We start from the raw sequence: 25,444 nt of genomic DNA, 5'->3' as shown, positions 1-25,444 counted from the left end.
GCCCAAGCTACCTCTGCCTTTCTTAACACAAGTCGAATTTAAAACATCTACTCTCCTAATCGGATCATCTAATGGTCGACGTTTAATATGACCAAACCATCTAAGACGACTTTCTCTAATTTTGTCTGTCACAGGAGCTACACCAACCCTATCACGAATATATTCATTCCGCATTTTGTCTCTAAGTGTAAAGCCACTCATCCACCTAATCATTCTCATCTCGGCAACACTTACCTATTCAATGCAATGATAAAAAAAAATTGGCAACTTTATTCTAATCTTTTTTTTTTTTTTTTTTGATATAATGAAGATATAATTTTTCTAATCATTTTTTTATATAATGAAGATATGGTTATTCTAATATTTTTTTTTTTTTGATATAATGAAGATATGGTTAATATGACTAATAATTTTTTTTATATAATGGAGATATAGTTAATATGACTAATTCAAGCACATACGTATTTGTAGAATCATAGCTAAATAAAAGAACATGTGTAATTAAATGAATATGTCTCTTTCAAAATAAAAGATAGGATCAAGAATATTCACTCATTTGGTTTGTTGAATAATAGAATGTAACTCTGTTGTTACCCTTATTGATCTTAGTGAGCCATTAGATCTAAAGGCATATTACTTCCCTCATCCCATAACTCCTTTTATTTCCCTCGGCCCTTGACATGCTTATCTATTATCAATTCTTTATCATTTTTTCAAAATGCATGAAGAGGATTACTAAATGAAATAGATGTAAGTAAACGAATGTGGATAACTAAATGAATATACCACTGTAAACAATAAAATGAATGGATGCTAAATAGCCACTATTCATTAAGATGAAAGCAAAAGGAATTAACTTTATTGTATCCCTTGTGAAATCACATTTATTTGCTAGATTCAAAAGTCTCAATAGAATTTTTACCTCATCACAAATCTCTTTTTATTAGGTCTCCGCTTTGGCATGCCTTGTTATCAATTCTTAAGCATTCTTTCATATTGAAGGAATAGTAAGGGTGCTCATTGTATGGAGAAAAATGGATTCTTAAGAGGATTTGCCTTATGAGTGATGGATTTGGATGGATCATCACCCTTTTTCATTGGAGATCTATTAAGAGGTATTTTGGCATAAGTTGTCTCAATCCTACACCTTCCTTCTCCATTGGAAGGAGCTTGATTGACAGCTTTTTTAGATGGATATAAAAGAATTAAATAACTATGTCTGTTTAGTTTCAACTATTAGGGGTTTAAAGTAAAGAAAACTATGGGGTTTTGGTATTAAATAATTTATATGCGAAGTATTTTTAAAGTAAATTTTGAATCCTTATCAACCTCATATTTTGTGATTCCAATTTTATTTAAATGATCAAAGTTCAATTGTAACTCTCCCACTCCCACATGTTGTTGTCTTCACCCTCGCCAAATAACTTAAAAGCCTAGCTTATATCACACTAACTTGTATTTCAAACCTCCAAGCCAGGTTGTTACCTTTCCTCATCTTATTGCTAATTAATCATTGACCACCTTGTTGGTCACCTACAATGAATTGATCTTGGAGATTTATAAGTCTTTTAGATCCACTCTGTGCTAGCAATAGAGATTCTTCATTGGTCATTGCTGGCCTCATTGTCACCAACCTATTCTTTAGTCTATCTTTAGCAACAAGATCTTATCATTGGCTACTTGTACAAGCGTTTACTGTAGACTCGAACAAGAAAATGATTCTTCTGCTTTATGATCCACACCATTGCGACACCATGAAATACTTTATAATGCTGCACTTCTGTTGGTGTTAGTCTCTTCATAAGCCTACAATGATGCGGTCATTGAAACCACATGACCACAATCTGCGATCTGCAAGACCGCGGAATCGCAAGATCAAGGTATTGTCCGTAATGAAATTATATATTTCTTTTTATTTTATGTTTATTTTTTGATATTTTATTTATAATTAGGTTTTTTCTATGAGGGAAATATTATATATTAGTGTTTGCTTTCTCTATATATATATATATATATATATATATATATATATATATCTTGTTATTTTCTATTTTTAGGGACTTTTAGTTTTGTTAGAGTATTTTTGAGACTGCAATCTCTGAATTCCGCCTATAGAATGTTGTATCCTCTTCTTTTTGCAAGTGGTGCATTTGTATCCTACTTATTATCAGGTGATTGAACCTCCTCATCCTTCGAACGTCAATTTGGAGTTCGCTATACTATTTTCAGCCGGGACAGCCACCACAAGACTCCTATCTCCCTCTAAATATTGTCATTCGCCTATATTTTCATTCCTTACTATTTTTACACCTCTCTACATCAAATATTTTTTTCCAAATACCTTCTAAGAGCCCTAGAATGGTATTATCTAATGCCAAGGCTCAACAAATTTAAATTTTTTAGGTATTTATCTTCCTTAACCCAAATTCAAAATTAAAAAAAATTAAAAATTAAAAGCTACAAATAATCCTTACCATACCCTATCCATTTTTTCTGCAATTTCTAGTCCTAACTCAAAATTATAAAAAATTAACTTTTGTACGGCTTCAAAAATTTTGCCCCGATACCTATCGCCAAAACCCTAAATTTCGAGTAACCTTTTTTGTACAACCCTACACCTATCAAATCTTGACTGATAGAAATGGACGCTGCCATTTAGGTGAAATCTGAAAGAGGTATCCAAGAGCTTATTATGCATAATATATAGTGGGAAATTCTTCAAATGCAACAGAGGCTTGTCGACTTTTAAAAGAGATAATCCGATGAGATCACCTGTAACCATAATGGCGACTCACCAGATCAATTGTAAGGTTATTAAAATGTTTTTAGTGATGAAAAATCAATTTCCCGATAATTTGGCATGGAATATTAGAGAAGTCATGATCTTGGAGTAAGTATTAATTTATCTAATTTCCTATAATGGTATTATCTCGCATCAGAGCTCAACAAAGTTAAAATTTTTAGATATTTATCTTCCTTACCCCAGATCCAAAATTTCAAAAAAATTAAAAATTTAAAATAATCCCTACCATACCCATTCTATTTCTTCCGCAATTCCCAACCCTAACTTAAATATTTTAAAAATCAACCTTCCTGCGTCTACAAAAATTCTGCCCTGATATTTATCATTAAAACCCTAAATTTTGTGTAACCTCTTATGTACAACCCAACACCTTTCTAAATCTCTAATGATTGAAAAAGACACTGCCATTTAGGAGAAATCTGTAAATAGGTATCAATGAGCTTATTATGGAGGATATACAGTAGGATATTCTCTAATGCAGCAGACGCTTGTTGACTTTGAGAAGAGATAATCTGATGAGGCCACCTATAGCCATAATGGCGACTCACCAGATCGATGGAAAGGTTATTAGGAAGTTTTTCGTGATGAAAAATCAATTTTTCGATGATTTGTCATGGAAAATCAGAGGAGTCATGATCTTGAAGTAAATCTTATTTTATCTAATTTTGATCGTCACATGGATTCAGACAGTTTATTGTGTGGCTCCAGATGGTTGAACGGGTTTTTGAGTGTAAGGATATTCTACTCGACAACAGGGTCAAGCTAGCCTTTACTAAGCTAAGAATAATGATTCTTTATGATGGGAGAGCTTGAAGAATCTTCGATAGCGGGAAGGAATATTAAATTATTACTTAATCAAAGAAAAACTAAGAGATGCAGCTCAAGTACTTGCCAACATATTACAAACATGCCATATTGTTGAGGCTTCATCACTTGAGTAGCTTATGTTAAAGTGTGGGCTAATTGAGCCTGAGGAGAACATCCTAACTTGATAATGGGAGGATTGTGATTGTCCATTGACAACGTGATATATTTACAACCCTATTGGACATTATAGGATGTTCATGCCCTAACTTCAAAGGTGAAGAAACAACAACACCAGGTGAACACCACACCTTATAGGCAAGGTTCAACTATAGGATTAAGCATCAAGAGTACACCCAGTGAGCATCTAAGTCGACCCCGCCTAAAAAGAAACTAGTTCAGGTGGAGAACATGCGGGGAGCCAACCAACATTCTCAGATTTGTTTCAATTAGAAAGTGCTTCAGTGCCACAGTATTGGGCACAATGCATCAGATTGACCGAAGAGAATAATCTCTTTCATGGAGCATAGAGCAGTTGATGAAATGCATAATGACCTAGGAGATGATGAATACGTCAAAGAGTCTCAATTTCCAGTGATGAGGAAGAGATGCTAGTAATTTTAGCTGAACTCATGAGAGGAACTCTAGCTGGATTAATATTGGTTGTTATAGAAGGTGGTGACTCTGATAAGCCGATACCAAAAAAGAGGTAGCCCGCCCCTAGGTGGGTGTCGTTGAATGTGGACCATTTTATCATAGATTTCATTTCAAAGTCGATTCCTTCAAACAGATTTGTTTATCATATATGCCCTTCCGAGTATGAGGAGTGAGAGAAGCATATTACAAATTTAATGGCTCGAGACTTGGTTCGTGAGAATACCTATCTATATTTAATTTCAGCTTTGGTTGTGTCAAAAAAATGATGGATATTTATTTTAGCATGAAACTTTGGATAGTTTTTGACGAGTGTTGGGGATTTTGGAGAGTTATATTAGTTCTTGACTAATTTTCCCCATGGTATTATCATAGCTATTGTCATTAAGAATTTGTGTGTAAGTGATAGTTGTTATAATGATGGTTTTCCTTTTTTGCTCACGTATTAAATAAAGATCCTAGAATTGTATTAATAATCATTCCAAGTTTTGTCTTGTTGTTTTGGATTCAGCTTATGTACTGCTTTCCTATGTAAATAACCTAAACATGAACATATTAAAAGCCCTAGTGGAGAAGAGATGACATTGAGGTGCCAAACTTTCCTGTTAATGTGAAATCTCGAGGAGACTGACCTTTTATTCTGGTCACTTTTATTTGCTTTTGCCCATGTTCAATAGATGGGTTTTATAGTTAGGGCTATAATCGAGTCGAGTCGAGTATGCCATGGATTGGACATGGCTTCATTGCATCATAAGTTGTTCATATTCATTTCGAGCTTGAGCCGAGCTTTCACATATATGCTCATACTTTACTTGCTTGAATTTCTTTCATCATACTTAATTTATACTTGGCTTGTGCATATTAATTGTACAAAGCTAAAAATTTAATGAGCATTTGATTTTAAATATAAAATTAAAAAATTGATTGGTGCTTGATTTTATATATGACGTTATTGACAAATGATTTTACTAACCTAAATAAATAAACAATTGAGTAAATTTGAAATGAGTATTTAACTAGTTTACCAAGTAAATAAAATATAGTATATGTTGTAAATAAATTTTCTTGCAATTAAATAATATTAATAAGTACTAACTAGTTCATGAAAAAAATAATTACTTTAAATTTATATATATATTGATATTAAATTATAATATGTTTCTGTTAATCATATAATTAAATAAATTCTAGTTCATCTAATTTTATTTAAATAATATATCATGTAAGTGTAGAGTATTTAATAAGTTACTTGTTGAACAACAAACGAACTTGTTTGTGGATATTAATAAACGAGTTGGACGATATTCAAATTTGGTTCATTTAACCTTTGAGTTCTAAAAAAATATTCAAACTAGTTTATTTACTAATTTGAACAAACATAATTGAGTATTAGTTAAGCTTAGAGTAGAGTTGTTCATCAAGTGCATTGGTTCATTTATAACCTTACTGATATATTCAAACATCCTTGGCTTGAGGAAACTTCTGAGTGCCTCTGTTATGTTTTAGTTTTTGTGCTCCTTGTAGAAATTGCATTATTTTGAAATCCAAATTGGATTGGTCGGTCTGATTTGTTCAACATTAAACTGGCCATTCAGCCTATTTGATTTAGCTCCTAAGTTGCTGATGCATAGAATTGTCCAAAATTGGTGGGAACTAGTGGCCGAACTATTGAATTGATGTATCAGTCTGATTTTGTATTAATCTGCCAATTCTAAAATTGATCAAATTGTTTTTTTTTTTTTTTTTGATTAGATGGTGAGAAATAATAGATTTTGATTAAAAAAACTACTTAAATTTATGTACCCTCTTTTGAAGTTGAACGTCTTATAAATTTATGAAGAGATTTCTGAAATTTCTTCTAATTTTGGTTGTTATTGACTCTCCAATCTAGTGGTAGTAAATATTTTTTCAAGCATTTCTGTAAGTGTTTTAAAAAATTTTGATTTAAATTTTATTTAAAATATTTGATAGTGAAGTATTCTGATTTAGAATATTTTTATATTGAATCGGTTAAAATATCATTTTTGCATCATTTAAATTATATTAAAATAATTTTTTTTATTTATTTGTCTTCCAATTGTACTCTGATTGTTAAATCTTAAATTTCTCTTTCTAGTTTAATTCGGTTTTCAAAACCTTGAGAAATTATATTTTGTAGCAGATTTATAGGATAATAGGTTCATGTAGATTGACACAAGTTTGATGTTCTTTCTCGTCTAGAGTCATATTAATTTGATGACTTTCGCGCACCCTCATATAATTTAGGAAAATTTGTATATATACCACATAATTCTTATGTAGCTATATATCTGACATCTTGAAGTCTGATATCTATAATTATTACACTTTAATGTCATAATACTTTGTGTGAAAATGTGTATATCACTTTTTAAAGAGTTGGTAATAGTGGTTTTTTTAATGTGATGCGAAAGATTTGTGCTATGAATCTGAATGTGAAAGTTTATATGTTAGATATGTAAATATATAAGAATTGTGTGGAATGCAATTCTTCCTAAAATTTGTACCATACCAAGCAATATATATATATATCCATGTATGTTTACATATACATGTACAAATGCGTGTACACGTGGGCGTGCATGCCCGCGTTACGTGTGCATGTGTGTTTGCACGTGTCCTGGTACACGTATATGTGACCAAACGCCACGTATATGTTTACACGTACACATACATGTATGGTTATACATATATAATATATATGTGTGTATATATGCATATACATGTATGTATTTATACATGTGCGTATACATATACCTAGATATCTATATTTACATATACATAAAGATGTATGTATACATATGCATATGTATATATATCTATATATATAATTTGTGTGTGTGTATCAGATCGGTTGGTCGGGCATCTGTTTGTCAGTTGTAAGACCTCTCTAGTCTGGGATTCGATTCCCCCCGAGTGTAGGATGTGATACTCGAATTTTTAGGCGCATGAGAGATGACTGAGGCTCGTATAATAGCCTCTGACCATTCCATTTAAAAACAACAGACACACACACACACACACACACAGATATATATATATATATATCCCGCTCAATATGATGGCATCGTCTTCATTCCCGCTCGGCTCTGCTAGGGTTTCGGCCGATGGCTAACCCTAGCAACAGCTACGACTTCGCTCATCTTTGCGCTCGATTCCGTTTGTCTTCCTTGCTTCTTCTCCGGGTCTGAGACGAGTCTCGCTCTCTGCGGCCCGTCTCGCTTCTTTGCGGCTCCCTCCCGCGGGTGCGGCTCCTCTACGGCTTCTCTGTGCTCACAGCGTCATCTCATCTTTCTTTCAAAGCTTTCAATGGCTTCAGACTGATCGTATGCAGCTGCATTTGCGGGTGTCCACGCCTCAGACATACCTAAATCGCCATCTTTCCCTCCCTTCTTTGATTGGGTGGAGAACATCAAGAAACCTGTTAGGAAGTATAGGAAGTGTCATACTTTTTACAGAAGTTGAAGGTATTCAACTTGTTTCCTCCTGTCGTCTGAATTTGGTTGGGAAATTTCTATATGGTCATCCTAAAATGGAGCTTATTTGCAAAGAATTTGAACTTATGCACATTGTTGGAGAGGGGAAAGTTGGACTATTAGATGGGAGACACATTCTTATTCAAATTAGTAATGAAGATGATTACATGCGCTTATTTGCAAGAAGAATAATATGGATTGATAACAGAGCAATGAAGATTCTGAAATGGTATGCGAATTTTGACCCACAGACGGAACCACCAATCAGTCCGGTTTGGATTCGTCTCCCTAGTCTGAAATTTCATTATTTTTCTCAAATAGTATTGTACTCTATTGTCTTAGTTTATGGAAGCCACTCAAGACGGACTTCCCTACTTTTAATCTTTCTCGTCCATCTAAAGCCATAATACTTGTTGAAAAAGACATCAATACACTCGCTTCTAAGGAAATTTGGTTGGGCACATAACACCAAGGATATTGGCAGAAGGTAGAGATTGAGTCTTTTCTGTCGTATTGTTCGAACTGTCGTATGTTCGGACACTCCAGTTCTCAATGTCATCATCTACACCCCAACCTCAGACCAAAAAAGCAAACTGCTCCGCTAGAGGTTGTGATTTCATTTCCTTCGGATCAGCTTCAAGTTTTTGACACTATTGATCATCATTAGGATACCCCGGAAGACGTCACTTTCCCCGTAGGCAATATGTCAACCATTCAGTCCCCACTTGTAGCTTCCCCCCGTCTTTGGAACCTCCTATCGTGGGGGAAAGTGTAATACATGTGGTAATAACTGTTTCACTACTGTCTCATCAGGTCCAGAAAGATGTTAGTATTACTTAGGCTTATGGGGATCATGATTTGCAACAACCTACTACTGTCCGACTACCTTTAGAATCTACTGATCAAATGAGTCAATAATCGGATGAAGAATGACAGGTCTATACGTCCAGGTGGAAGAAGAAAAATGAAAATCTACTTGAGCTCAGGAATCTGATGGATGACACTTTGGCTACTACGGGCAATGATACTCACCTTACTAATTTGTTAGCTGGCTCACTTCCGCGAACTAGAGGTAGGAGGACTAAAGTGGGACGTCCCTAGCACTTTTGTGCCCTTTTGTGGCTTTTGGTTTTTTTTCCTTTATGTATCTTGGCTTTTTTGAGTTTTGTGTGTGTTGTTTTGTATAAGTTAGGTTTTCTTTTAGGCCCTTTCATGCAACATTTCTGTATCTTTTCCGTATTAATATATTTGCCCTTGGGTTTTTATAAAAAATATTTATATATGCATACACACACACACTCACATTGTCGCACTATTTGCATCAAATTGCATTCAATATGCATGATTTAATTGGAAATTCAGATAAATTAAGGATATTGTTAATTCACAAGTTCTGTTAGCGGTAAAATTGATGCAAGCATGGTTGCAAGGTAGAAGGTAGGCATATATACAAGTTAGGCTGTTTTGCTGCTTGCTGATTTTCATCTGTTTCTCTCTCTCTCTCGGTTTTATTCCCGTGTTTAATGTTGAATGCTAGCTGTAGCGGCATGATGCACACTCCTGTGAATTAACTGGAATCTGTTTCTATGGCCTTGAATGCTTCGGATAACCAATCATTTTGCATGCAACAAGGTGAATTTAGCTGCCCCACCCACTTCTATCAGGCTAAAACTCATTGCTTCAAGGGAAAGTGCAAAAAACTTACGAGAGGTCTCAAACTGATCCTTGCTGAATGACATCAAAACATATTTGTTTTGGTTAAATTATGAAAGGACGGTCAGAATTGATGCTAGCTGCTTAGTGTCACGTTTAAAAATTCAAGCACTGGTTTTTGGAGAAACCTGCATAGGTCTCCATCAACATTCTATATTCTCTCTTCTGATATATCTACCTTTCGTCTGCTTGTAGATAGAAAATAGGGCATGGAAAGAGGGATTTCCTTTTCATCCGCTCATCTCATTTGATTGGTTTTCGGAGTTCTTTGAGCATTTACATTCATATAATTGTTTTAGAAGATGCTGTCGTTTTCTATATCGTAATTTCTAACTTCAAGAAATAAAATTGAGATCTTACGTTATTTTTGCTTTGCATAGAAATGCAAGTAGTTTTCCTTTTTCTAGTTATCTAAACTCCCTAGCATTAGACCAGCCTGTCTATGGCCTTCAATTAAAGTCTGATAGTATTTTTTGATGAATGCATGCCCCGGTCTGTATTTAAACTTTAACCTTCATTTGCCATCCACCGCAGGAATGGAACATTTGATGCAGATGTTTGGCGGACTTGGAGCAGGTGGTAATTTTGGCATCCCCAGCAACCCAGATGGTAGTCACATATTCTATCAGACTGAAAATTTTATTCTAGCATAGTTCAAGTAAGAATATAAATAAATAAATAATTTGTTTATACCTTCTTGCAGTGCCCCCGGAAGAGCTGTACGCCACACAGCTTTCTCAGCTTCAGGAAATGGGTTTCTTTGATACCCAGGAGAACATCCGGGCTCTCATTGCTACAGCCGGGAATGTCCATGCTGCTGTGGAGAGGCTATTGGGAAGCTTGGGTCATTAGAATCCAGGTAACTCTCTCATTCTTTGTCCTTTTCCATATCAATTGAGGTGCGTCTGTACGGCCCTCCCGTGCTTGCCATGCTGCTGTTTTCCTTTTGTGATAACCAAGTGCAGCCTTGCTGCCGCCTACTTCCCGGCATGGAATAATTAGCAGTGTCGTTCAAAAGCTCTGTGATTTATTTATTGCTATATGGGACTTCATAGTTTACTTTTACCTGTTTACCGAGTTGTTTATGCTAAAGACAGCTTTTGTATATACATTTGCTTGACGCATGTCATTTTGTGAGTTGTTCATAATCTATTGTTATGGCTGTGGGTGGTGATGATGATATATGCTCCAGAATCTTTTGAAGAGACTATTCTTATTCTACTTTGGTTCAGTTTTATTGTAATAAATTTGGTGCTTTAATCAAGTTAGACCTTAGGGAATATGCTGTAGGACGTTGCTGCTTCAAATTATGAGTTTTTGATATTATTTATAAAATTTTCCGTATGAACTTTTCTTGATGGCCACTTTACTGTGTGCAATTTATTGAGAGCTTTGCATCATTTATAAGGAATATGTAATGCTTGGCCTTGATGGCCGACTACAGTGCTTTAAAAATAGTGCTATGGTGCCATATGCAGCACTGCAACACTACATAAGCAACATTGAGGTGCTACAAACTAATAACATCAATTTAAAGCCGTTTTGGAGCTAAGTTGAGAGTTGTTGGGAAGTTTTTAGAGCAATTATGGCGTGGGGGTCCAATGTTGAAGTTAAGAAAGAGTATTGTCGTGACTAGGAGAGACTAGATTGTACTTGGAGAGTGTGAGTGAGTAAGATTATGTGTGTAGAAGAAAGTTAGGAGAAGGCTGCACAAAGGACTAGAGAAGAGATTTGATCTAGGAGACCAAAATTAGTTCATTCTTTTCTTATATTACATTCTATCATGTGGATTATTATTACATCATATTTGTGGACAAATTTTTAACATGGATTTATGGTAACTCTTATGTGTTTTTATGTATAATGTGTTGATTAGTGAAAAAAAAATTACCTTGATAAATTTGAACTTAATCTAAAAATGATATGGCCAGTCAGTTCTCAAGATTCTGTATGATCTAGAGGGCATCATAAGAGCCATAGAACATACAGGGTAAATCAAACAACTCTTTGAGTATATAGGCATACCCATAAATTAAAAATTTTTAATTTTTGAGTAATAATCTTAAATAAATCACTTGAATTTATTAAGATAGGAATATATCTAGTAAATGCAAGTGATTAGGTTTATTGAAAGAAATTATGAAATAATGTTATTATCATTTGATAACAGTAATTGAAGGATACTTAGATTCAGTATAGGTGAATTGTAGATCTTGGGTATTGTCTCTCATTAGAAAACCATAAAAATGATTTTTGTTGTATACTTTAAATTAAAAATAATTTCTTCAAAAAATCACTATCAAGTTATTTAATAAAATTAAGATTTGAAAAATTAGTGATTAGCTTAAAAAAAAATTAATTCAATCATGAAAATGATACTTTATTCATTACTATATTATTTTGAAATATCACATTCTTTTGCATGAATTAAAAGTCTTTGTCAAGTTTTGGCACTTGTGTTAATCCCCTTCATATCCTCTCAAAGATTGTTGAAGAATTGAGATAAATAAGTTGCATGCAATATTGAAAGAAAATTTAGAGTGTTAAGGCAAGGTTACTTATTCAAAGAGGTGATAAATTGGCATTGCAATTTAATGATTTAGGGAATTCTCCAATGGAACAAACAATGTTGGGAGAAGATCAAGAAGATAAAACCCTAAAGAGCAAGGCATGGTCAAGTTAAGGATTATAAACTAAGTGTTGCTTTGGAGGTAACCCAAGGGTTGTTTGATATCTTGTATTAATATTCAATTGTAGTAGTGTAATTAAAAGTTTGTTTAATGCATAATATTTATAGGAAAGTGGTGTTGTGCTTGTGAAATCAATTTGATTGTCATGGTCATCCAAATTTACCATCATATGAAGCATATTTTTAATCCCTTTCGTAGTATGAAGTTGACCCTAAAGAAGGTTAATCTCATCAATCAGGAAAGTCTCTCTCCTGTATGTTATTTATTTATTTTAATTTTGTAAATTTTGAGTTTGGTGGAGAGATTCTTATATTGTGCTTGTGTTGATATTAGGGGTGTAAACAAGCCGAACATGAATGAGCCCAGGCTTAGCGGCTCGTTTATATTTCGAGCTCAAAAAGTGTGTACGTGTTCTGCTTGTTTGTTTAACGAGCCAAACACAAGCTGTTCATGAATAAAGTGTCATTTTGACAATCCTAATCACGTAGCCATAAGATGTTAAGGGTTGAGGTAGGATTTAAAAATTGTTGTTTATATTAAAACATTATTTGATTCTAATTTAATAATTTTTACTCAATTTTTTTAATTAATACTTTTAACTAATTATAAATATTTGTAGCCTTATAGTCATTTTTTTTTTTTAAATACTACTCATCAATATATAGATAGACAGTAGTATTTTGAGCCAAAACAAGCCTCTTTGTTCATGTTCGGCTCGTTAACTTAGCGAATGTGTTTGTTTAGTGAGCCGAACATGAGTTGTTCATGAATAAAGAGTCATTTTAACAACCCTAATCACGTAGCCATAAGATGTTAAGGGTTGAGGCAGGATTTAAAAATTGTTGTTTATATTAAAACATTATTTGATTCTAATTTAATAATTTTTACTCAGTTTTTTTAATTAATACTTTTAACTGATTATAAATATTTGTAGCCTTATGGTCAATTTTTTTTTTAAATACTACTCATCAATATATAGATAGACAGTAGTATTTTGAGCCAAAACAAGCCTCTTTGTTCATGTTCGGCTCGTTAACTTAGCGAATGAGTCAAGCACGAGCTTCTTAACGAGCCAAACACGAGTTGTTCGCGAATATTGAATATTGAAAATGGGAGAGAAATCTTGAGTCTAGATATGAATATTGAAAATTGGTGCCTTATATTCTATTATATTAGTTATCAAAGTTCAGTTAAATTTAAATTTATGATATTATATTTAGTGGAAAAAGTCTTAATTATGATTATTAACATGATTAATATCAAAATTTTATATTGATTGATTAACTAGTATTCATAAGGTCAATTAGAAACACACTACGGCATTGAAGGAACCATATTTAGCAGAATATTAGTGGAAAACATGTTTAGGATATTTTTAGTTAATAATTATTCCTATTTAATAAAATTTAACTTTTAGAAGTGTTACTATAACAGCGTTATAACACTATTACAGCAATCCAAAAACATAGAAGATAGTATTATGATGTTATCAAAGTAGCATTGAATTGTCGTGTGCAATGTTGTAGTGCTATAAAAGCAAGGTTGAGGTGCTACGACTTGATAGTATCAGTTTGAAGTAGTTTTAGAGTGGTCTTGAGAGTTGTGGGGTAGTTTTCAGAGTAGTTGTGGTGTGGGGATTGATGCTAAAGTTAAGAGGGAGTATTGTAGTGACTAGATAAGACTAGAGTGTTTAATTTGAATGAACCAATGAACTAGAAATGATTAAAAAATTGATGAAATTACTATAACAATGTCATAATAGCAATGCTATTATAATTGTATATAACATAGGAGTCGTAGAAGTGTTACTATAACATCGTTACAGCTCTATTACAGCACTCCAAAAACATAGAAGATAGTATTATGATGTTATCAAAGTAGCATTGAAGTGCCATGTGCAATGGTGTAGTGCTATAAAAGCAAGGTTGAGGTGCTACGACTTGATAGTATCAGTTTGAAGTAGTTTTAGAGTGGCCTTGAGAGTTGTGGGGTAGTTTTCAGAGTAGTTGTGGTGTGGGGATTGATGCTAAAGTTAAGAGGGAGTATTGTAGTGACTAGATAAGACTAGAGTGGATTAAGAGAGTGTGAGTGAGTGAGAGCCTGTGTAATAGAAGAAATTCAATGAGAGAAGTCTGGATAAAGGACTAGAGAAGGGATTTAATCTTGGAGACCAAAGTTAGTTCATTCTTTCAATTGTGAAGATTTTTTTTCTTCTTATTTGTCTTGTACTTTATTCAAGCATATTTGTAAATAGAATATTTAACACAGGATTTATGGTAAACCTTTTGTTTCTTTGTATCATACATTGATTTGGTGAAACAAAACTTTCTATATTAGTTTAGTTTACTAAATCTTCATTTAGCAGTAATTTAGTCATTCACTTCTTAAAAGTTTGTGCTATATAGATAATGGATTAGCTATAGTGGAATATATAGGGCAACCAAATATGTATTTAATTATATTGGAATATCATATCTGAATCTTTGCAATATTTTGAGAAATAATCTTAAAGCAGACACTTGAATTTATAAGAAAGAGTATATCTAGTAAATACAAGTGATTGGGTTTTCCATGTTATGGAGAGACTAAGAAATAATATATATATATCTATTTCTTTTTTTTTGGCTCACCAGTTACAATTAATGGATATATCCTATGAAAGAAAACCAAATAAAGTTGTTGAATGACTAAAAAGCCGAGCAGCAATGATAAAAGTTCATACCTCTCCAACACTCATTCTGACCAAACTTTCTTATTGTTATTAGTATATGCTTGTCATGGCTCTTGTAAGAAGCCATGCTTCTAACTAACGAAAATGTTTTACAATAAATTTAAACTAGGAAAACAAAACATATTTACATCAAATTTTATAAAAGAATATGATATACTTTATTATAAAATAATCAAGGCATTTTATTTTAGATAAATCATAAGTGAATAGACCATTTAAAAGTAACACACACACACACACACACACACACACACACACACAAGACTTTGTCTTTATTTGAGCCATTTTTTTCCCAAATAAAAGGCATAGAAGCAAAGCGCCTCATTCACAATCACTCAAATTTGGCGAGGAAATCATTTACTCCAGGTAAACTAATTTCAAGTGTAAGAAAATGTAGAGCATGTGCATCAACCCCATGAAAAATCTACTCGGTATGCATATCCAGAATTAAGATAGAAAAGAGCCAGCATTGACAAAAGACATGAAAAATATAATGATAAATCATCCTGAGGAAGAGAGTCACAATAGAACAGATTAACTCCCTAACAGAATAAAAATCTAAGAAACAAGAGAAAAAAAAAAAAAAACAGGCACAATCTAATCATAACAATGCTTATGTCAATGACTTCACTGCTTGAACCTGGACTCAGCCCTCCTTGCGTCCTCTGGGGTCGATGGAAAAAGTTCAACATATCGCGATCCAATTGTCATTTTGTCCTTTGACATTGCTTTCTTCGCAACTTCCGCCGACACAAACTCCACATAAGCTTCCCCAGTAACCTTCCCATCAAGGCGGCGAACAATGTGCACACTCCCCTCGTTCACCTCATAATCTCGAAAGAAGTCGAGAATATCCGTCTCCGTTGCAGAGTAGGGAAGCCCACGAAGCTTGAGAACCTCAGTATAATCCATCTGATCCTTGTCATCATAAGTCTTCTTCAAACGGGGTGCTGGCGAGCCGCTCCGATGTTCGCCATCAAATGAGCCACCATTGTTAACCTCGTCGGCTATGGCATGGTAATATTCCTGTTTCTTGGACTGGAAGACCTCAATATATCTGCGTCCCATGTTTTGCCGATTTCGCTGGAGGGCAAACTCTCCCTGTATTGGAGAAGAGAAAACAACAAAAGCCTCGCCTGAAAAGCGACCGTTCTTGTGCACCAGCAAGCAATCCACGACATCCAACCCGGCAAAAAATTTGTGTACTTCAAGCTCATCACAGTTGAAAGGCAGGCCACGCAGACGAACCACAGGGAAGCTGTAGGTGCTGCTTCTGCTGGGGCCACCACCATAGTTCCCATATGCTGAAGCATAAAATGAGCCAGCGCCAGGCCCGCCAAAATAGGGGCTGGATTCCAGCATCCTAGGGCGCTTTGAGGCAGCAGCAAAGTCGTAGCTGTCTGACACCCCTCCGCTGCTCACTGCGAAGTAGGGATTGGATTCCATCATTCTCTGTCTCTTTGCGCCCTCGTACCCGTCCGTAACCCCCCCGCTTCCCATCATTGCCCTTCATGATAACCAACATCCCAAAGAAAGAAGAAAAAGGAGATGGTACCCCCCAACACTCAATCCCCATTTAAAAATTTGAATCCTAGCAATCACTAGAATTTCACCCTAGGTGCTATCTATCTAGCTGAGTAATTTATCATGCTTTGCTGTGGTATAGAAACAATGCAAAATAAACAGCGGAAAGGGGAAACAAAAAACTACCGTACTGAACGACTACTCAAATTTAAAGGATAAAGAGAATGACATGAAAAAGCAAGTAGTTCATTCACGTAAAGATTTAAATTTATCCAATTAAATGAATTAACTAGAAAATCATATATCAATTTCTAACGGGATGGTTAACAGTTGCATTTCAATTAACAACATTATGCAAGAATGTAACACTGAACAAAAAAGATTAAGCATCAGCAAGTTTCCATACTGCAGAAAAGTAGTCTATGCCAAAACACAAACTAGTAGTCCAACGGCAAGTAAACAAATAGAATCACATTTAAATAACCTCACAAGTTTACCTAATGCAATTATTTCACTATTCCTTTTCTTCAATGTGGGTCATCAAACTGCAGATTAATAATTACACACCCTTCAGACAATCGAATTTAACATTCTCCGTTCAATTTAAAGATAGGATTTTACAAAAGCATAGCTTATGTGTGGGTTGAGAAGTATCAGAGGTGCAAAAACAACCAAAAAGCATTGCACGCAAGAGCAAAGGAGTGGGATCCAGAACAATAACACTGAATGGTAGTACGTAATAGCACTATTTTTGATGTTATCTTGTAGATCATATAATGAAAGCAAATGCACTGCCACTAACAGCTTTTCACAGTAATTTGGTGCAAATGTAATACCAGGGAAGGCATATTTAAACAAAGATTAAGAGTTGATATAACCCAATAAAAAATTGCAACCACTACTCTTTTACAAAAGCCAAGTATAATTTCCAATGGTTAGTTCGCAATAAAAAGTTTGGAAACTTTCTGCTAGGTTTTCACCAGGGATCCTTAGTTTCAACCTAAGGCTCTCGATCAGGGAACCATATTGGAAATTCCCAACTGTCACGGCTTCTCTAAACAAAGTAACTGCATATTAAGCTAACATCTTCAACGAACAGCAGGGAGATGTACTGGATAGTGCACCAACAACAAATTGCCACGGTGGTATGCAAAAAGTCGGAGCTTATTATCAATAGGCAAAGCCACAGTGAAGACAATACTACAACTAGGTTGGGAACTTAATTTGATCATCACAAAAGTGGTTTTCAAATTTAACCAACAAGAGTGAAGGAAAAGTTAGGTTACTTGGTTGAACAGGTTGATTGCTCATTACATTGGTTTTTACAGCTAAAAGCATAAAAGAATATGCATTGTTTTGTCAAAAGTCCTAGCTATGGGTCAATCAAATGGTACAACCAGATGATTGTTACAACAGCCCGGCCAATTCGACCAACCAATTCACCAAAGACAACTCGGATCATCAATTCAGCCAGATAGCTCCTGTGATGAAATCTCCCGAGCAGAGATTGTAGACCTCGCCTATCGGCCACACCATTGGTTATTTGATATGTATTTTAATTCAAACTTACTAGATTGTATTTTTTGTTTCTTGAGTAGTGTTATATGTACCATACCTCTAACCAGCAGAATCTATCTATAGAGATGCCTCCGTAAGGTATCTGGCACGCAAAAAAAATAAAAAAGAGGAAAAGGGAAAAGGGGCAGGAGAAAAAGGGATTCCAGGAGAATAAGTTTCTCAGCGGTAAAAACAAAAATAATTGTGAGTGAAGGGATTTCTGGAGATTCCATGATCCATCCTTTATAAAAGTTCCATCAGACAAAAAGATCCCAAGAATCTCTGTCGCTTTATTTCTGGTTCTCCCATCCTAACGCAGCGCTTTCCTAGGTAGTATGTGCTTACAAACATTTTAGGATCCAACATCACAGTGAGTTGAACATGCCGCAAACTATAAGTAGAGTTATTCACAGAGCAGAACAAAATCATAGAGATCATTCTGCCAACATCAAGTGTACAAGAGAGTTCTTTCTATATCAAATGAATGAATTGAATAAGCAAATGACGATGATGATCAAAGAATCTTTAGAGCATGCGCCAAGAGCACAAACACCATTTAATGCTCTGAAATCAGTGGTGCCAAAAAAAGACCCAGCAATTAGGACGAGAAGAGCTCTATCATCAACTCCGCCAGAGAAGGATGACATATACTGCCCCAACAGTGCAGATTCCTCTAGTGTAGAGAACGCCTTCACCAAGAAGCTTGCTGCGGCAGGGCACCTAAGAAGTTCAAGATTCCATCGATAGCTAGTTAACCATCCATAATCTTAACTCGAATTCTAGTGGTAAGTTGTTTTGTCAAAAGTCCTTTTTGTTTAATCACCTCATTTGTTTAACTTGGTTGAACAGGTTAGGGTACTGTTGAACAAGAATCATTTGCTGGTTCAACAACTTACCACTAGGGATGATCACCTCATTTGTCGAATTCAAATGCATGCTGCGCACAATTTCACAGTACCCAAAAGACAGAAATTCAAAAGCCTTGTTGTGAATACGTCAAGAGTCAGGAGTGTCATTAAAGAGCATTATAAACCGCTTCCAGAAGGTAGAACTTATTGCCAATCATGTCACTCTGGCTCAGGGCATGATAGAAGGTCCTTTCCGCTACTCTTTTGGGTTGCAATGCCCAAGAACACTAGTAGAATTATTAAAGCAGACCAACAACCATATCTCTACAGAAGAATACAACTCACAACCTAGCACCTACGGAGTGAAGCACCAAAAGAAGCATCTACCAAGGAGAAACTTTTGTTGCTTCAGCCAAGAACTTGGAGGACGCTATGTTGAAAGTAGCACAACGAGATTCAAGAAGCATCAGATTCATCCCTATGGGGGATGAACTAATCAAGAAGAAGGAAAATTGATCATTGATTAGAGAGGTCATCATCTCCGATTCCACGTCCACTATTTGTGACCCCATTAAGAGTTTCAATAGCTTAAGCCTTTGAAGCCATCCAGAAAAAAAGAATATTTTCGAAGGCTAACATCCATGAAATTAGGCCACCTATATGACCCAAAAAAAGTATTGTGCATACCATATAAACCACGACCATGACATTAATGAATATAGACATTTTAAGGAATCTGAATAAAGAATTAATGAAAGCCAGAAAGCTGAAAGAGTTCAACGCACTGGGTGCAAACATAAGAAAAAGAACACTCATTGAAGAAGCTTCAAACAAGCCTATCACAACGCAAGCCATCCACATTGCAAGACTAGTCATGGCTTGCGTTGGAGGAAACGAACCAGAAGCTCCTCATCAGTCAAATCTCAAGCGGCTTCCAACATGCAAGGTGAACTATTCTCAACCATCGATAGCTAGTTAACCATCCATAATCTTAACTGACAAAGATCTCCATGCTAAGAGAAATCCCTACAATGATGTTACTATGGTCACAGAACTGACTACAAACTATCAAATTGACAACATTCTCATAAACATTGGTAGCTCTGTCAATATACTCCTCAAAAAGCATCTACGATAAGATTGGCTTGGGGGAGACATCACACTTTGCTACCACATCGAATCCAATTTTTATTTTGTCATGGAAAAGAAAGAGTTGTTGGACTCATTGCTCTCTCAATCATTTGAAAAACAGTTTACTGCCATGACAGACTGTCATAATCGATTCACCAGCAATATACAATGTCATCTTTGACCAATCTTTATTGAACACCTTCAGGCGGTAGTCTCAACTTACCACAATGTAGTCAAATTACCATGAGATGCGAACTTACCATCAAGGATTATTTGGTGAAGTCTCAAGCCTATTACCTTAAGCGCAGTAGAAAATGTACAAAAAAATTTTTAAAATTGGACACTTAGGAGCAGCCTAGAGACTAATAAAGTCGTCGAAAAATTTCCTCTGTCAATGGAAAACATGAGAGGAAATGCTACCTCAGCATTTCTTTCGATGTTGGATTGAACGAGAGATTAATTGAAGCTCTCCACAAGACAAGATGCTAGACATGTTGTTTCTTGTCAAGCACTCAATGACAACCCCAGAATTCAACCATTCGAGCAGAAGATGAGGCTAATTTCCACTACATTAGAAAAAACTATTCGCCAAAAGGTTTAGAAGCTACTCAATGCAAGTTTCACTAGAGAAGTTCAAAACCCGAAGTGGATCGCTAGAATGGTGCAGCTGTCAAAATCTACCGATAAATAGTGTATGTGTTTAGACTTAATCAACTTGAACTTGACAAGTGCAAAGTCCATTTCCCATGACCTAATTAGTCGACTCCATATTTAGCTATTCAGTAGAGAGTTTTTTGGATGCATTCTCTGGTTATAATCACATCAAAGATGCACCCTGCAGATTCAAGAGATGGGGTTTATAATAATGATGTAGTAACTTTTGGCATTAAAAATACGTATACAACTTACCAGAAGATGATAGATATAATATTATCAAATCAAAAAAGGAATGTTGAAGTGTTTTTAGATATATTGATTAAGAGCAAATCCCTTGAACAAAATTGGTTTAAAAGAGAACTTTGAAACACTAAGAGAATTCAACGTGAAGTTTAATCTATTCAAGTGTACATTCGGAACAGAGTCAAGTACGTTTCTTGGTTACCTAATCACCATAGAATAAATGAAGATGAATCATAAAAGCTTAAAAAAAAAACATAGTGGATATGTCTCCTAGAAACACTAAAATATTGCAAAAACAAACAGGCCAAATCTTTGATTTGAGTAGTTTCTTTTCTAAATCAGGAAATAAATATTCTTTTTGTTCAAACACTTCAAGAGTGTCAGACACTTCGTTTGGTCTGAAGAGTACAAGTTGTCTTTCATCAAACAAAATAACATTCTATCATCTCCTTTGATACCTCAAAGCCCCAAATTGAGCGAATATTTATTGACGTATCTTGAAATTGAAGCAGACAACTCAATGCTTCTTGGGGAAAAGAACAAAAAATGATTCACTATATTCTACATTAGAAAGATCCTAACAGATGAACTCAGATACCTGATCATGGAATGCCCGCTTTATCCTTCTTTTCAAAGAATCGTTTTTGGTACTTACTTCCAAGCTCATTCAATACAAGTAGCTACGAACTACCCATTGTGGTCGGCGCTTGCCAAAACATAGCATCCAAAAGCCTATTCAAGGGGCAGTCAAACTCGCCAAATTCAATAACTCCTATGTGCTAAAAACCACAATCAATACACACGCTTTAGCGGACTTGTCGATTTCACTGAATCAAGCGTTGAAGAGAGCGTTTGAAGAAGCATGCACTAAAGATAAAACTGCTGACTTTAGTCAGGCGGAGCAACAAGCAACCAGCAACCATATAGTTAGCATTTGGATAGTGCTCTTGAGTCCATCTGGCAAATCCTTGAACCATTTTGTGCGAATATGTTTTGGAACTTCTAATAATCAAGCTGAATACAAAGCCCTCATTGTTGGCTTATCATTTGCTCAAAGTGAAAAAACTTGTACATTCAAATTCATAACTAGTAGTGAACAAGGTTAATGCTGAATATGAAACTCGAGAAGAAATCATATTGAAATATCTATTCACTGTAAAGACAAAAATAGACAAGTTGCAATCATATTGAAATATTCACTGTAAAAGATGTCAAATTCGCTTCTATGCAGCTACAATCTTTCTCACATGTTGCAATCTATCACTAGCCCAAGGTCAAACATTGTAAAGACAAATTGGGAAGCTCAAATATTCAAAGATAGAGCATGAAAGAGCCCGATGTAATGGGAGTGGAGTCTCAAAAAAAGCTATGCAGGGTAGATCTAATTATTGAGTACTTAAAAATAATAGTATTGTCATGTGTTAGACCCTATAAGATTCAAAATCAAGCCAACCCAATACTTATTGATTGATATTGAATTATCTAGAGGGTTGATTACTTGGTTGTGTTTGACACTCAATGAAAATGAAATTGTTGACATCTTGAAAGTTAATTTAGGCAAATGTGAGAGCCGCTCAAGAGGTAAAACATTGGGGAACAGAATTCTCAAAAAGGTCTATTTTTGGCCAACTCTCTGCAAGGATGAAAAAAACTTTCCACAAGATGTAAAAGATGTCAAATTCGCTTCTATGCAGCTACAATCTTTCTCACATGTTGCAATCTATCACTAGCCCAAGGTCATTCACAATCTGGGGCATGGATCTTCTCAATTTTTCCTCCAACAACAGGCCAAACAAATTTGTCAGTCAATATCAATTATTTCTCTAGACGGATAATAGTCAAGGACTTAACTAAAGTCGACATCGAAGTCATCCGCAACTTCCTATGGTCCAACATAATCTACATGTATGAGTTGACCATGGACATCATCATAGACATATAAACATAATTCACTGACAATCGTCAAAGACTTCTATGAAATTCAATTTCATTTATCATTCCAAAACCAAGAGTCAAGTCAAAGTGGAAAATAAGCTAATTCTCTACTTACTCAAAAAAAAGAATGAAGGTGCCAAAAATAAATATGTTGATTTACTACCATTTTTCTATGGTGCTTGGAACCCCCTCCGTCAACCACTATAAGTTCATCCTCTCAAATGAATGGAGAAATTTGAATGATGAATGATTGCGAACTGCAATGCACTTGAAGAGCGGCGTAATCAGTCATCCATGAAACAATGAGAAATTAAAAGGAGTGACAAAGTACTACAATATACACTTAAAGAAAAATCCTTCAAATCTAGACATTTAGTGTTAAATGAAGCAGACTTGGCAGCTTGCAAACTTGCTCGTGACAAGTTAGAGTCAACCTGGACTCGACGCTCCATAATGAAAGACATTTAGTGTTAAATGAAGCAGACTTGGCAGCTTGCAAACTTGCTCGTGACAAGTTAGAGTCAACCTGGACTAGACGCTCCATAATGAAAGAACAAGTGGGACCTGCAACTTGCAAGCTTACGACATACAATGATAATGAAATCACGTGGACTTGAAGCAAGGATGACTTAAGAATTTTTCTCTGAAATTACTATCAAATTCTTTCTCTTCTTACTTCAGTGCATTACAAAAATATTATCTAGTCAAGTCATCGAATAATAGAGGAAGTCGGCCAAACCAGTTTGCCAGTTATTATAAGCATGCCCTGATCAAAATTATGAGATTAAAATACAATGATTTTGGTTCATTCTAAAAACCTCTATCCTAAATAATGCACTAGATTGATTTGACTAAATGACAAGCTTAAGGTTGCGTGACTGCATCTTGCAGGAACATTTAAAGTCCCAAGAAAGAAATCCTGAAGTACCTAAAAAGCCACCTGAACGATTTTTGTAGGAGAGCTGAAGGCCGCAGGAAGAATGGCAATCAGCACCTAGCAAAATCATTTAAGACTTTTTATTTCAAAGTTTACTCAAGGGGAAAAACTTCTAAAGATTATTCTAAAATATGCCTTGAAAAGATATTTCTTAGCGAGAATCATTGATTTGGGTTTAAAACCTTTTATAGGAATGTTATCATTTGGAGGCCTTTTGGGATAGAGGCTCATTCATTCAATCCCGCTTAAGGGAACTCAACATCCCACTAGTGATAAAGAACCCAAAACTTAAACTACATACAACAAAAAATCCATCTTGTCTTGAAATCTCCAAAAGAAACCCACGGAATTGCACAACCACATACAACAAAAAATCCACCTTGTCTATCCATCCCTCTGAAAACCATTATCTTCGCTCAAAAACAGCCTCTAATTTCGGGGAAGTAAACAAAACTAAAAATAGAAAACACATACATTATTTGTTTACAGCCCGATAACTGTGGTTAAGTAATAAATGTGCAATACATCAAAATTTATGGCAAGTCTTTTACCAAAGACATTGTATTAACCTGCTTTATTAACATATTTCATCTATCAGTCATGCAGGATTAAACCACTGCCCAGTCAATCAGTTTAGCAGTAATACATGGATCAGCAGACACCTGTGATGGCAAGGATAAATGAACAACCTACTTTGAGCTAAATCGACACAAATACAAGCTAAAAACTAACGAGACTACTCTAATAATAGAGCGACATGCCCTCGGTAAAAATTTTATAGGAGTAGCCTCAGGGTCCATGTGATGATTCCTTGTAGGAGAGCTAAATACCACCAAGAAGATGGATAGCCCGCACTTAATAACAGGTCTTACATGCCTAAAATATTCGAAATTCAATGCTCAACTCATAATCACAACTCACCAACTCGTTAACAGAATCAAACCAAACAATCAATTTGAGGATCCATCCAAGAACAATTCATCCACCACATGATTCATAATAAATCCTAAAAAAATTCAAACACCAAAACTCGTCAACATTCACACTTCATAAAATCACTCTGTTCTATTAAAAGAATACTCTTGGAACACGAGTCAAGTATAAAAAGCAGAATTCTCTCCATTAAGATAGCATGCGAGTCTCTTTTATAGCAAACCCGAATTGGTACTTAAAGCAATGGCCCATTAAAGGTGAAAAAATCTAACAAAGAAGTATACAAAGTCCAGGCAATGTAAGACTTGAATCTAAGTTATTCTATAATCCAACTCAAAATTCGCTCATATATGCTCAAGCATCACAAATTCGGGATTAGCTTGTAAACCTCAACAATTCACCATTGAGAACTTCTTATCAAATTTTAATAAGATTTTATTGGCAATCCATCATCACAAGCTTCTTAATCATCTGCTATTAGAATTTTCTTGTCAAATTATTATTGTAATTTCTCAGCAACTCGATGGGTCATTTAATCTGGTATTTTCTAATAATACAATTCACCAAATTCACTTTCACAAATTCATCGTCAAAATATCAACAATATCAATTAAACTACATTACAATTATATAATAGAAATTCATTTCAATTAAAAACATCACATCAAATAAAGAAAAAGGATCTCATTCCATCACTTCAAAAAAGGTTACAATCAGAACATCCGGAATCATTCGTCCAATTCACTTGGTATGACTATCTCTATTTTCAAAGTAAGGGATGAAGAACTAA

At 35.0% G+C, this 25,444-nt stretch overlaps 2 protein-coding genes across 4 annotated transcripts in view; one reads left to right on the top strand and one right to left on the bottom strand.

Annotated features, from left to right (window-relative positions):
- Positions 1-10,689, top strand: part of LOC110028158 (ubiquitin domain-containing protein DSK2b-like) — a 45,163-nt gene extending 34,474 nt beyond the window's left edge. For both annotated transcript variants that reach the window (XM_020729898.1, XM_020729899.1), the window contains exons 7-8: positions 10,003-10,077; positions 10,172-10,689. In XM_020729898.1, the coding sequence (XP_020585557.1) occupies positions 10,003-10,077; positions 10,172-10,320 (224 nt within the window). In that variant the 3' untranslated portion in view covers positions 10,321-10,689. The remainder of the gene's footprint in view (positions 1-10,002; positions 10,078-10,171) is intronic.
- Positions 10,690-15,314: 4,625 nt separating this feature from the next.
- The window catches only part of LOC110028163 (heterogeneous nuclear ribonucleoprotein F), an 18,362-nt gene continuing 8,232 nt past the window's right edge, over positions 15,315-25,444 (bottom strand). Inside the window, exon 2 of one of the 2 annotated variants that reach the window (XM_020729907.1) lies at positions 15,315-16,396. In XM_020729907.1, coding sequence (XP_020585566.1) covers positions 15,517-16,396 — 880 coding nt within the window. In that variant the 3' untranslated portion in view covers positions 15,315-15,516. The remainder of the gene's footprint in view (positions 16,397-25,444) is intronic. The other variant, XM_020729908.1, reaches the window with a different exon arrangement.

Source organism: Phalaenopsis equestris, unplaced genomic scaffold (assembly GCF_001263595.1).
Source record: "Phalaenopsis equestris unplaced genomic scaffold, ASM126359v1 Scaffold000496, whole genome shotgun sequence".
NCBI classification, from domain to species: domain Eukaryota; kingdom Viridiplantae; phylum Streptophyta; class Magnoliopsida; order Asparagales; family Orchidaceae; genus Phalaenopsis; species Phalaenopsis equestris.
The sequence above is the reverse complement of the archived record's forward strand: the minus strand, read 5'-3'. Positions and strand labels throughout refer to the sequence as shown.